Here is a 14,937-nt window from a genome sequence, read left to right as displayed (position 1 = left end):
TCTAAGACAGAGGACACAACTGGATCATTTACCTTAATATAGGCTATAGGACCTACTTAAATCCTCTCTGGAGAAAAATGTCACTTAATTCCACAATGTCTCTTTCTTATGCAGAGCAATTACTGCAAAAAGGAGACAAAAGCCAGGACAGGCTTGTAGTTTCCACTCTTACAGAATCCATTCCCTGAGAACTCCATTTTTCAAACAGAAACTGGAGCTTTAATACCTTCCTTACCTAATGTCTTGTCCTTGTTGTAAAAGGAGGATGGCAGCAAAGGCTGATATGTTGTTTTAGAGCATTTAGTATGCCTTTCTGATACCTTAAAAATATGCCACAATCACAGCTCTGTGTCACACCAACATGGCTGAACCTGATCTGCATCACTGACATCCTGCTGTATCCTGTCCTTTTCAAAATGTCTGTTTGCCCTTTATCAGATCAGTTAGTGTTTGACAAGCCTTTCTGAATGCATTATTGTTATCGCCTTCTTAGTACTTTTAATATGCTCTTTCCCCCCCCCCCCCCCCCTTTTCTATCAGTTGCCTTGCCTAAAACTTTCATCCAGTCCTGCTCCCTTGCCAAGCTGACCTATTAATATATTTGTGTCCAGACTCAACTGGTCTAAATTCAACATCAAACCATCAGCTCCTGTTATTGCCTTCCAGATCGGATGAAGAACATTCTCTTAAAGGTCATTTCTCATTTAAATGTACGCTTTCTCTGACCAAGTGAACTCTTAATTTCCTCCCCAAGCAAATAAATTTATGAAGGTACCTGCATCTCTCATTAAGTGTGTTTTCCAAGGTCACAATAACCCACAAGGTCTGCCCTAAAGACACTTCAATTATCAGTATCTTTTTCAGGTAGAATTAAGCAAAAAATTACAAAAGTTTTACACGTCAGGTGCCAATTCCTGTTATTTTCCACATCTCAAAACCTTTTGATTCTATTACTCTCAGTTATGCACTGTAGGTCTTCACCAGACCTTTGGTTACAACACTGGACTGAAAATTTGTGTTTGGCTGATGACCAGCTAAGGAGGCCCAGGACTTCTTTTCAGTTTCATTGTTTTTGAGAGTCCTTGATTTCATACACAGGCTGCATTTTCTTTCTTAACGCACGACTTCAGACTCAGCCAGTGTAAAATAGCTGTGTTTTACCCAGAACAGCCTAGCAGTCCTTTTCCTCTAACCTACACAGACACTGTGATCAATCACTCTATCCATTTACCTTTTTTAAACATCACCAGGGCTTCTGCAATACTCAAAGACCTCTTGAAATCTCAGCACAACGGATGCAGATGCTGATCAACTAACTCCGTTAAAAATCAGGTTGGAAAATCAAGGCCTAGCTCATTCTCATAATTAAAGATAGTTCTGGGGTTTACTCACACTCAGTTACATTAGACTGAGTCCTTGCCGTATCTGAATTTCTCTGATTTCCTTCCACCTAGTTAAAATAGTGCTGAATTTTCAGGAAGATCATGGTTTTTCTGAGCCTGTTTTGATGGATATTTCTTTGCTGTTGGGAGAGATGAGCAATGGCATTGTCTGGAGCTGGAAAACCAGGGGAGACATTGATTTTAATGGCCTTTATTACTTTAGCTCAATGTAGCAGTCACATTTTCTTTTGTACTGTAAGTCTGCACACACACACAAAAAATGTTAACTTAATCATTTCTCCCTAAGCCACATTATAATGAGTACACCTAAAAAAAGCCATATTCATTTTCTAAGTTTCCTTCCAGAAAGGCCTTCCTCCCATTTGAATTATAACAACAGATCTCTAGATTTCCCATGACAATGTTTAATATGAAATTTCTATGCATATTAATTTAATGCATAGGTACAGCATTTTTCCTGGCTTAAAAACTCAAGTTTCAATATTCGGTGCTTTAATTACATATTTATTGACAAAAAAAAGTAAAAATACCTCACTGTGTGATGTAGTCTTATTTCTGCTTTGGAAATTTAATAAAAATATCTATTGGTCAAATATTTATTATCATTCCTAAATAAATACTGGATGGACAAGTAGTAAATGTACATATTTTAGCCATCTTAAAAATTCAAGATGCATTAGAAGAGTATAAAAATGCTATCTTCTTTCCCATATTTCCTAAACTTTCATAAATTTTGTAGTACTATTAAGGTCCTTGATACCAATGGAATAAGGTACTTTTCACTGTGTACTTTTCAAAGTGGACTGGAGAAGTAGGCTACCAGACTACAGAGCCTAACACATGGGTGTTTCCATGATATTCTTACAGCTGGCCTGCTCTTCAGTGCTCAAGTTTCCCCATCATGAAATAAAATGGAAACACAAAGTACCTTGAGCATCCTCCTCAGTTAACAGAAAGATTTTCACTTTAAAACGCTATTCAACATTAGCAATGATTAAAGTTACAAGGCCATAATTCCATCATTTATTTTAGTGGGGTTTTTTGAGGGGGCTGGTTGTTTTTTTGTTGTTGTTTTTTTGTTTGGTTTGATTTTTTTTCCCCTATACAGTGTAATCTCTGTTAATGCCAGTCTTTGTATTACAATGCTACCAGGAGCTCTCTTCTCCTTTGCAGGTGAGGTACAGGAAATGTGGAGCAACATAAACTCTGCAAAATTAAAAAGCACTCAAAAAATCAATTATTCATAGAATTCAGTCAGAATTCATATATCACTTTAAGTTGCATAAGGTGACTTTCAAGCCATGCTTACATCTCACCAGCTAGGTCAAATTCTTAGGGTAAAGCAATATCTTGCAATATAAAACATGCATAAGCAGCATGGAATTGCTTTTCATCTACTTATTGCTTCACATACCTGGAATTCCCTGATCCATTTGACATCTAGTTTCAGTTTTAAACACAGGGAAAAAATTGAGACAAAACAGTCTATATCATAGAATTTCCAAGAACTGTCACATGCTACTAAGTGGGCCATTGCTCCTGCAAAATTACTTTGCAAAGAAGTATGTCAGATAAATTCTTAGCCCTCTTAAGACAAGGAAAACTTTTCTTCCCTTCAGAGAGCCAAAGATAAGCTATAAGTGGTAGTTCTAACTGGAAGACAAATGACCTTGTGACTGCTTCAAATACAAATGCATATGAAGAGAAAATAATTGTAATGCTGCATCCAAAAAAATTTTTATTGGGATAATGTGTTAAGGTACACAGCAATGACAGTTCTGGAATTCAGTCTGGGTATTCCACCAATTTTTTCCACTTATTCCTCTACATCTTTGCATTTCCTTTCCCTACCAAAATGGCAACTGATTCCTCAAGGTTGTGCAGCCCTAATTTATGCATTACAACTGATTCTAAATTAGAACAAAAATGAAAAGCAATTTTCTGCAATGAAAAACATTACTTTTCCTCAGAGACAAATCCAGTACATCAAAGATGCCTTTTTAAAGTCCTGCCTCAAAAATGACCATCTTTGTGCAAGGTGATTATTATCATCTCCAGAATGAGTCATTTTGTGCTGGTAAATTGAGGTTTATTTTCCCCATTTACTTAAATGCACATGTTTCAAATCTACTCACTATTTGCCAATGACAGTTGCAAAACGAAGTGAAGACTGAGTCAAACCAATGCTTTCTAGCTCATATGTTTTTTTCTGCAAAAAGATTCCTACACAGATTTTCTACAATAGACTTTCCTACACTAGATTTCCTACAAAAGACTTTCTTGGAAAAGACAGCATTTCAGACACACATATAACTGATTTTTTTTGTGTACCCTCCACTAGTGCTCCAGAAGCTTCTATTTAGAACTGGAATGTTTATTTGGAAGTTACACTGGCAGCTCTACCTATTGGTGACTAATGCTGATAAATGTGGCGTACCACAGGGTGGGACACTCCAGGTTTCCTTGGGTGGTACACTTGGATTGATTTCTCTTAGCAGGGTTTTTACAGACTCATAGAGTCATCAATGTTGCAAAAGACCTCCAAGATCAGCAAGTCCAACCTTTGACTGAATACCACCATTCCCACTGAAGTACACTGTGAAATACCACACAAACATTTCCAGGGATGGTGATTCCACCATGTCCCTGGGCAGCCTGTTCCAAAATGCCAGTTTATGCCAGTTTGGAAAAGTCAAGCTGGGTGAAGCATAATGCCTATTTGTTTGCTCTTCCTGATAATTGGGACACAATCCAAATGCTAAGAATACCCTTAAATCTGGTTTAAGCTCCTGAAAAATTATTTCTGGCCAAAATAAGGCTGGAGAGGAGAAATTTGCTCTTCTCCATCAGAATGGAGGACTAGGGTATAGCACCAAAGGCAACCCTGTTTCATGGTACAAAGCTTTTTTCCCTCTTAGACCAATATTATCTACTGCACACCAAAGTATTCCTTTCAGAAACTGCAGTATTCTACTGATTTGACCTCACTGTCAAGCAGCTTCACAAACTGCCTCCATTAGATGCTCACTTTCCAAACACCAAACAGAAGTGAGATAGAGCTTAGACTTCAGCTACAGATAACAAATAGACTGAAAGGCCACATCTTAAATAGGTTCATCTGAGGGAAAGGCAATTTTCATGTAAAATTGTAAATAACACAAAAAAAGCAGCAGAATTACTCCCTGAAAGTTATATTGGCTGTTGAGAGTGAGTGAGTTGGGAAATGAGAGAAATAAATGGCTGATATTACCTGAAAAATAAAATGTCAATATAATATTACTAATAATTTAAAAGAATCAGCAGCAGAACATTGCCTCGAGGCAGCTATGATTTGCATGAAGTAACTTCTCAAATAATAGGTAACTCAAGGTCTTGGTGATCTTGGCACAGTAAAATGGATACAATTCAAGTAGAGATAAACATGAATGCTTTTTTCTTACACTCACAAAGAAAGGTAGGTTTTGAACGCTTAAATAAATGATGATTAACTTTTCAACGTTTCTTCGGTCTTGATATGGAATATATGTATCTTTTGCCTACAGTTGATTTATTTTGTTTCTGTCACTTTGAGGACACTTTCTAGTATCGTGTTAGTGTCTTCTTTTTAGGGTCTGTATTTTGTACTGATGTGCTCTCCCTGAACAAGTCCCCTGCGAGTTTTCAAACCCTAGAGAGTTTAAGTAACTTCAGCTTGATTTAGTATATTGGAGAATGAAATTTACTCCTCTGGGAACAAAACAGCTCAGTGTGCCAAGTGACTCTTGAAAAATTAAATTGAAAAAAAAAAAAAAAGGCAAGCAATCTCCAGTTTTCTTTGTCTGGTTGAGCATTCTTTAAAGCTTCAAATTATTAAAAAAAAAAGTCACCATGAGCCTTTTTAATAAAATATTCAGTTATTTAAAGTTTCTCACTTAACAAAAGAAGTCTTCTAATCTTCCCTGGACCTGAGGACTCATTTAAAGAAACTGTGAATCCCTCAGAAGAAATACTCAGAAATTACTATATGAATCAGTGAATACATAAACATTCAAAATTACATATGCAAGTGAATAAAAGCCTAATTAATCCATAGTAATACAATTATTCTTTGCCTTGGAAAACTTGAGTAATCAGGTGTAAATCCAAGCTGTGTATTTTTTCACCTTGAAACAAAAAAAGCTAACACATGTGCATGGGTGCAGACATCCTTCACTGCAAAAATGCCCTGAAGAGTTTAAATGGCATTTCAGTGATACATCCAAAGAAATACACCATTCTGATTTATGCAAGTTAGCATCCATGAAGTGGTTTTCAGACATTTAGATTTAAAAGCAGGATTCTAAGAAAATAATAAGAAAATAACAATTGCTTTGATAGGCACCCAGAGGGAGTTAAATCTTTAGTGTTATTTCAGCTCCTTTTTCTAAGCATAGTATAGCAGTTTGGTTTTTTTCCTTATTCACTTACAGCCTTTCCCTCTCCTTTGTCTCCCTTTTCACAGCTTTGCAGATTTCCTGTCATGCCTACTGGGATGCGAAGTGCTGCCACTACACATCTGGGAAAGGATGTACCCTCTGCACAGCTGTAGCAATGGTGAAATACAGGGCAAATCTTCCTTATAAACAAAGGTTCAAGCGAAAGCCACTGGCTTTCTTAGCATTTTTCCTGGATATCTCAAATTCTTCTGGCAGCATGTACTCAGAAGCAGTCCAGATATCACTATGTGGAGATAAGACCAGTCCTCCTAGTCCTGCCACTGTTTCCAGGATACTATCAGTGCTGCAGCAGCTCTACTTCGTCATGCTCCTTAGCCATACAATTGCTAACAGCAATAATAATAAATAAAAATAGTTTGTTCCCACCTCTAAGTGGGGTATAATATCTGACAGCTCTTCCTTCATTTCTCTAAGTCTTCACTTTCAACAGTCTTCAGTAAGACAGCTATGCGGGATAATTGATTTCCAGTCCCAGACACTGAATGTGAAGGATGACAGCTAAGAACATCAGGCAGGAGCCTCTGCTTCTCAAAAGGTAGGGCCCACCCTCTCCCAGCTCTTCTCCTTTTCCATGCACACTCTGGGCTGGCATGTTTCACACCTCTACCATGCACTGGTGGAACAGTTGCCCACAAGACATGTAGTACACCTCTACAACCAGGAACAGTTCCAGCAGAATGACTCTTTGACAGAATAAGAACAAAGTTTTCCAGTGATTAGTTATATTTTGGGTACCAAATTAGGGCTCCTCTGAGGTGAAAGAAAATAAAAAAGACCAGACTCTTCCAAAGGATCTTAATTTAGATCACTGAACTAAAGCAACCAAATTCTGCAGTTCTTTTGGAAAATGTTGAGCTGGTATTTCAGCATCCCATTAGCAGGACTTGACACCAGACCCCTTTAGTTTCTTTCATTGATCACTCCAGCACAGGCTCATGTCAAGGCAACATCTGGTAAGACAAGAGAGGTGAAAGGAGAACACAGGCCTTGCTTCAGCCATCACATTCAGGGGCCAGAGCCTGCCCTTTCCAGTGCTTACAAACCTCCCTGCAGGTGAAAAACAGCCACTAGCACAACCAACCATCAGTCTCAACTCTAAACTAAGATGTGATTGGAATTAGAATGTGCAACAGAATTTCCTGCACAGGAATTGCATGCACTACACACGTATTTTCAAGGATCTTTTAATTTCTTATTTCACAGAACTTTGTTTTATACATACACAGAGGAATGCACTACAGAGACTCTATATGGATACACAAGAGATCAGTACTTCAAATTGTTTGAGCAACTGTGAAAAAGATGGGATTTTCATTCTCTGCTTGCTGATAACGCAGTACCATAAATAAACACTTCTGCCTCTTCTAAGCCACTTCCAGGAAAAAAGAATCCTGTGGGTGAACTTTCTAGCAATAAACACCTATAGGTCACCATTCTACTATGAATCTGCAATAAACTAGTCAATAAGGATTCTGTCTGTGAATTATAACTTATTTCTGTCTGAGGCTGCAAGAGTAACTACCACCTAGGAAGCAAGCAGGCAAAGCCTATCAAAGACGAAATGTACTAAGGGCACAGAAAAAGCTTTGAAGTGAAAAGAAATCATTTACAGTTCTGCAAAAATAAACATTCAGAGAGCAACTCTGAGTTTGGTGGAGCTCATCAGGTACCTGAGGGACACTCACTTTAAAAGATTTACTTTCTCCTCTTGGAAGATGCCAGACTACTCCACTGGGGCTGTTGATGGTTGGATATTGATTTTTGCACTGTGGACTCTCAAAAGGCATCTACATTGTACACTCTTAAACTTTTAAAATACCTTTTCCTAGTGGCCATTTCTTGACTACTCCCTTCCTCTCTGTTATTTCTGAAACAATTAAAGGAGGATTTTCCTAGCACTGCAGTGTCCTACAGCCTCAGTCCTGAGAGGTCAAAGCATATTGGTGCATGAACTGCTCTCTAAGACCTTAAAAAAAGGCAGAAAGAGGATTCACTACTGACTAATAGTGAAAACCTCTTTTCCCAGACAGAGAAGCAAATGGTGAGAAGCTGGACATATCCTGAGTGTATCCTGGACTGCAATCAAAGCAGCAGGGCCAACAGATCAAGGGAGGGGATTCTGTCCCTCTACTCTGCTCTGGTGAGACCCCACCTGGAGTGCTGCATCCAGCTCTGGGACACCAACATAAGATGGATGTGATTTTGTTGAATGAAGAGGAGACAAAAAGGTGATCAGACGGCTGGAGGACCTCTCCAGTGAAAACAGGCTAAGGAAGCTGGAGATCAGCCTGGATAAGAGAAGGCTCTGTGGAGATCTTAATGCAGCCTTCCAGTACCTAGAGGGGGCTTGTAAGGAAGACGTGGATAGACTTCTTTTTAACAGGGCCTGTAGATGTAGGACAAGGAGTTTAAACTAAACAAAAGCAGATTTATCCTACATCTAAAGACGCCACTTTCTACAATTAGCAGAGGTTGCTCAGAACTGTGGATGCCTTATCCCTGGAAACATTCAAGAGACTGTTAGATGGGGCTCTGAGCAGCCTGAGCTAGGGGAAGCTGTCTCTGCTCATTGCAGAGTGCTTGGACTAGATGGCCTTTAAAGTTCCCTTCCAACCCAAACTGTTCTATAATTCTGTGATCTTTACAAAACAAGATATATATGGGTATAAAAAATAAGATATCAAGTCAAATTAAAATACTTGTGTAATTCAATACTATCTGTTCTTCAGTGTTCCAGCTGTTCATATCTTTGAAAACTTCTACATGTTCATCTAGGAAATGAGTGATGAAAAAAGAATGATTAATAACCCAGTAGTGATTATTTCTTAGGTTTACAAGTATAAAAACAATTAAGAGCTGAGGCCTGCAATAAATTCTTTTCTGAAATGTACCAGGATTTTTTTTTCCACTGCTTCCTCAGGATTTTTAAATTTTAGCCTTTAAACTATAATTTCACACAATAATCTGAGTTGGAAGGGACCCACAAGGATCATCGAGTCCAGTTCTTAGGTGAATGGCCCATACAGGGATAGGACACATAACCTTTGGTGTTTTTAGGACCACATTCTAATCAGCTCAGCTAATCTAACGTCACCAATGTCTAGTTTTAGCCTTTCTAGTTAAGATGTGAATAAGCCCTTTAATTTGGTGAAATGCAGAAACCCAGTCTTTCAGAGAATGACAATCTCCAAGTAGAAAAATTAAATCTTCTCGTAGTGGTGCTTGATGTCATTGAACTCTTAAGTCAAAGGAAAGAAGAAACAGAGTAAATTTCTCAGTTACTCCACTGAACAGAGCCTGTGGCAGGTACAGATTAAATTTATCAGAGCGAATACAACACAGTCCAAGTTGATAAATCATCATTGGGAATTTACTCTTTTGGAATATGATTCTATGAATATATTTAACCAGATTTTCTAAGGAAATAATTATGCTATGTAAGCATTCATACCTGTCTCTCCCTCAACTGGAATGAGACAATAGGCAATGGCAATGAAATCTAAAAAAGCGAGAAGGAAACAAAACAACAGGTTCCTAAAAACTTTGTAAAACTATACGGTTATTTAAAAACCAGGGACATTCTGAGTGTAACCTGTATTGTTATGACCAGCCAGAAAATTCACAGGAGTATCAAAGAAAAAGAAATAGAGACCCTTCATTCATGTCTCAGCCTTGGCAAAATTCTCAGTGAGAGCTCAACCTTTTCAAATTGACTGACCAAGGTCAGTCAATCTCAGGATGCAAATGCACTAGGAACTAGATGCCTTTAATTCCAGTGTTGATAGGATTTGATTTTCCAAACAGTCTATTTCACAAAAACTAATAGGGTTCTTTTATTCAGATACAAAATGAAAAACATAAGGAACATCAAAAGAATCTATTGAAAACAGCTCTATTAATCATAAATATCCTCTTTTTGTCCAACATCTAAAAAGCAGGCAAGGTTAGACGAGCAAAAAGGTTCCGAGATCTGAACTCAGATGTTGAACTCAGCATGAATCCGATATCAATCATTAAGTGACCCACTGTCTTTCTTAACTATTTTTCCGGGTAAGTATTTATGTTGCCTGATATTCCAACCTCTGTTAAAATCTTCAGCATCTGCCTCCAAGCATAGCACTTGTACCAAGGAGTCAGTCAATTAAAATTTTCCTCCAGCTTAGGAAAGTTGGTTAGGCTTTGTACCAGACATTATTTGATCATCTCTTACACTGACCACTGATTTGCAAATGCAAATAAGTCTCTTGATAGTGCTGGGTATGGATTTTCAAGTCCTTCAGTAATGGAAGAGTAACATCACTGCACTAATATTAATTATTTTATATAGACTTTCCTTTCTAAAATGTACTTAATATCCAAGCTAGAGCAAGGTAATATTTTATTTTTAAGAATTTTGTCTGAGTATGTATTTGGGCATTGTAGTTTTTGTTAGGAATCACAAAGTATTAGTCTACATGCATATCTGTATTTTACGCTGGTAAGTTAGCAGAGAATCTCACATATTCTCTGAGGTCTTAAAAGGAATTTAAACTGTGGTTTTTGTTGGGGTTTTTTTTTGGGGTTTTTTTCCCAGCATAAGAGAATTTGTTTGATTTCTCTGAACTCTGTAACTGTTATTCAAGTGTCTCCTTATGAGAGCTCTAAATGAACAGTGAGCTCAGAGATTGGTGAAGGTACCTGATAAGTGGCTGGCACAACTGAAGAGTAAAAGGATAAGAGCACCCACCAAAGAGAAGGCTGACAGGGGTGTACTTACAACTTCTTTAACTCTTGGAAGCACCACTGATCACAGATTTAAGGTGGATCTGCCTCAAATTAATTGTCTATGTCAAGTCTCTCTGAAGCCTTTTAATCTCAAATCCCCAAGTATTTTTTAACTGCAAACTAGGGCACAACATTTTAAATAGAAACAACTGAATAACAGCATTTCAAAGACAGAAAATTTTTTTTAAAAAGCTTTCTTCAAACGCCCCCTGTAACTTTGCAGTCAACTTCCTGGTACACCAGCAAGGTCTTGGGCATGCTCAGCAAGTCCTGAACTGTTCTTCCCACCAGACCATTAGCACAGTTTGCTCTTGGCATTTTTGAGACCCTGATGGTTTGCTCTCCAGCTCCACACTGGGCACTTTCTGCCAACATGCACACAGTAGTCTTATTTTACCCCAAGAGAGGGGGACATCTCTTCACACTGGGGCAAGGTTCACACCAATACCAGTAATTCTCTTCAGGAATAGGTCGCACAAATACATGTCACCTATGGATGAAGGTGATCTCCTAATAATTAAATTAACAGTGTAGAGACTGGGAAGTGCTCTGAAGTCATCAGTCCCTTAACACCTTCCCTTTCATTCTATTATTTAAAAAAAGGTAAGTAAGAATGCTTTTTCCCTAATACACCTTTTTTTTTCTTCACCTTATAATCTTTAAACCATACTGACCCTTTAAAAATGTGGATAAATTTCATTAAGAAAATCTTTGATGGTTTTGATGATGCAGAATTCTGTGACTTGAACAACTGGACCAAAATGTAATGTTTATTACCAGCTGTTTGATATGGACAAACTACATTTTCCTCTCTCAGCAGCAGAAATCTTAATATATTTTGCAACTTTGCCATTAAATAGAGAGATGATTTCCCTCTAATTTTTAAAAGCAGTTTTGTGGAAGAAAATTGGTAATCAAGATGGAGAATGTCTTCTTTTCTGAAAACACTTTTAGTCTAACATAAATGACAGCTATTTAAAGGCAATCACTTGTGTTTTATATCTCACACAAAAACCAGCAGACACAGTACCCTGCCTTTGAGACAAAACACTGATACATGTGACAGAACATTTCAAGCAGTAGTAATCAGAAGCCACAGATCCAGCATCATCAAGAAAACAACTGAAACATTGTCCATTAAGATCTGTATCTCTTTTTGCTATTGTTGTTCAGCCTTTAGCTGATATTACCCTGCACTATGAATAACCAATTATCCGCATCTGACAGGTACAGGAGATGCAAATCCCATCCGTTCTGCAGCATGTACACTGATAACTTACACATCTGTTAAAAATAAAGTGCTTTTCAAAATATCACCCAGGAGGCATGTGTTCTGTTTTCTGTTCAGTGACCTTTGGAAACTCTAGTCCAATGAATAACTTGTGATGCGTGAGTAAGTTGGGAGGCAGTAGAGGAAAAGTGCCTATAACCTTATATGTTATCTGTTAAGAAGATGGCTATGATAAAAAGATACATTGCTCTTTCACAATTTGCCTGAGAGAGCAAATCAATGAGAACATAAACTTGTATCCCCTTATGTTTAATGGTTATGGAATTCATTATCCTGGACAATTAAAAATATTATATGCAGAAAAAGCGCAGTGAATTTTATCGTTTAAGTATCTAATTTAATGGTAATTTGCCACCTTAGAGGCATTTGTTCACATGGCATCAACCATATTTTGATAAATCTGGCCTTCCATTCAATCATTTTATGGAAAGAAGATGAACTGTGCTTCAAGATGGAAAAACTTCATATTCCCAAGATGTTGGTAGAACATTACAGGAATTCAGCAATGACATTCTTGCATCTGTTAGAAAGCAGATTTGTAAGCATTCTGACATATTACAAAGCTAAGACTTCTTCACACCCTACATGGCCCATATGGCCTCGATCTGTGTCAAAGTCAGCACTGTAAGACAACAGCTACATAACCAAAAGGCAAGGAAAAACCACCAAATCCAGGGAGACATGGTACAGCACATATGGCTTTGCTTTTGGTGCTACATTACCAACGAAGCCTTCAGACAAAGGCCTTCACTGCAAGCCCTGATTACAGCTCAGGTAATTCAGCCTTTGAATAAGCATATCTTTTAAGCATAGATATGGTCTACAGCTTTCATGTAGCCACTTGAACATTAAAAACCCTTTTGAAATTCTTCTTTTATAGTATAACACTACACATCCGCTATCATGCACATATGCCAGGAAAACAAAGATTTTTAAAGCAAAAACATTCCACAATTCCAGTTGACAAGCTAAAAAGGGAGTTACTAAGTCATAGACGGTCTTCATAACAACCAAACACCCAACTGAGCACTGACAAGGGTTATGGGGAAGAAAAGCATTTTGAATGCAAGTAGCTAAACCATAAACTTCTTAATAGTGTGAAAAACTTACCTGTTGTATCACTCACATTTTTACAGTTTAGAATAAACAGTGGGTGCCTTTATTCAAAATGTAAACAAATTTATTCTTAACCAAATTTAATTTCATAATTAATCACATTATTTTTATTACAGATTGTATTTTTCCTATAAGACAGAATAAATTGTACTTACCCTCTCCAAAGTAATTTCTTCAAATTCATATTCAATTTCTGTTCCATTGACCTAAAGAAAAATAAAATAAGAAAATTCTTTAAATCACATGGAAGGTAACTTCATAGGCATACTGTATAGCTGTTTCAGTATCATTGGTTTACTGAAGCACATTTTTCAACATAGAGCTGAGGAGTTCTAAAGTACTGAATACTTAACTCCGTTTTGTCTTGGGGGGGCATAGTCAAGCCTATAAACTGAAAATAGTAAAAGTTCAGTATGTAATGGCTATATAAATCACCAATGTAATAAAACTGATATTTGTTAAAACATCTCTGTGGACTTTATGCCAATGTTTAAATAGTTTCCAAGGTAATAGTTTCAAGTCAAAATAGAAGACCTGCTTCTAATATTCTCACAACAGAAGAAAAGTTACTTATGCATTGTCTTACCAGCTCCAATTCACATTGAAATACAAAACCAGACAAGAAATTCACAGTACTTATGTAAAAATTACTCACTGATACACACACTGAAATACATCTTGTTTACTATATTAACCTAGGGCAAGAACATGACAGAGAACCTTTGCAAGAGACAGCTGAATGGCAGAAAGGCACAGAATGTTAATGTAATTCCTATGCTGAATCCCAGTGTCAAAATAAATTACACTACAAAATGTAAAGCACCAAAATAGATTGTGCTGGACAAAAAATCTATCAGCTGAAGAGATGACACTGATTTAAGCAGTATTCCAAAACCTTGTTCCAGTCTGACACAGATTATTTTTGTCACTCCAGGCAACTCACCTAACATACCTTTCTCCCTTTTCTCATTTCTTAAATGGGTAGAGTAGAGCATCTGAGAATGCTACAAAGGTTCACTGTATTGCAGGTAAACTGCAGAGCAATGAAAATATATCTATCATTAAAATCTCAGAAGAATTTCAAAGTATCACTTCCATACAACTAGTCAGCAATTTTTGACTTGGCCAGAAAATATTGATTAAAAAAAAAAGAAAAATAATTATTAGAAAAATTTATTAATCATGCTGTTTTAGTTTCTGTAATGATGGGATATGCCTTGGAAAATAGCTTTGCTTTAGTGTCTTACCTAATTTATACTTAATGAAAAAAAAGACCTAAACTAAAGGAAAGGATTGGGATTGACTTCATCTTGGAGGAACAAACTTGTTATTCCTCAAAACATGAACATTTATCACTCCTCCCCACTCCCAACTGCTAATTTTCTGTATTAGATTCCTAACTGCAATCATAAAACACTGTATATAAATAATTCTTTATCTCGTCAAGCACCTTTCAAATGTAATTAGGCACTTCCCCTGTGAATATTTTAACAAGGTACATGTATCTGCCAAACAAAAGCTTCCTCTAAAATCCACCAACTATTTAATTTGTTTACAATTCAAGATGTGATAAACCATGACATCAGTAATAGAAATACAATCTCCAGAATCTGTGTTGAAAAGGAAAGAGAGAGAAAAGTCCAAACAAACAACTCATGCTTAACAATTGCAGGAAAACACAGCATCAATGAATATAATATTTAATACGTGCATAATATTTTGGTTTTTTAGTTTATTAGGATTGGGTAATCACATCACATTACACTTACACCACAGATGAACAAAACAATTTTACTACAGGATGTATTCCTGACCAATGTTATCACTTTAATGCTTTCTACACAGACTCTTTTACTAATACAGGCAACTTACTACACATGAAGATCTT

At 37.0% G+C, this 14,937-nt stretch overlaps 1 protein-coding gene across 5 annotated transcripts in view; it reads right to left on the bottom strand.

Annotated features, from left to right (window-relative positions):
* Positions 1-14,937, bottom strand: part of DLG2 (discs large MAGUK scaffold protein 2) — a 985,669-nt gene that overhangs the window by 354,520 nt on the left and 616,212 nt on the right. For all 5 annotated transcript variants that reach the window (XM_059492069.1, XM_059492046.1, XM_059492054.1 and 2 more), the window contains one exon: positions 13,205-13,255. In XM_059492069.1, the coding sequence (XP_059348052.1) occupies positions 13,205-13,255 (51 nt within the window). The remainder of the gene's footprint in view (positions 1-13,204; positions 13,256-14,937) is intronic.

The sequence above is a fragment of the Ammospiza nelsoni genome, chromosome 2 (assembly GCF_027579445.1).
Source record: "Ammospiza nelsoni isolate bAmmNel1 chromosome 2, bAmmNel1.pri, whole genome shotgun sequence".
NCBI classification, from domain to species: domain Eukaryota; kingdom Metazoa; phylum Chordata; class Aves; order Passeriformes; family Passerellidae; genus Ammospiza; species Ammospiza nelsoni.
This window is presented reverse-complemented; position numbering and strand designations above follow the sequence as displayed.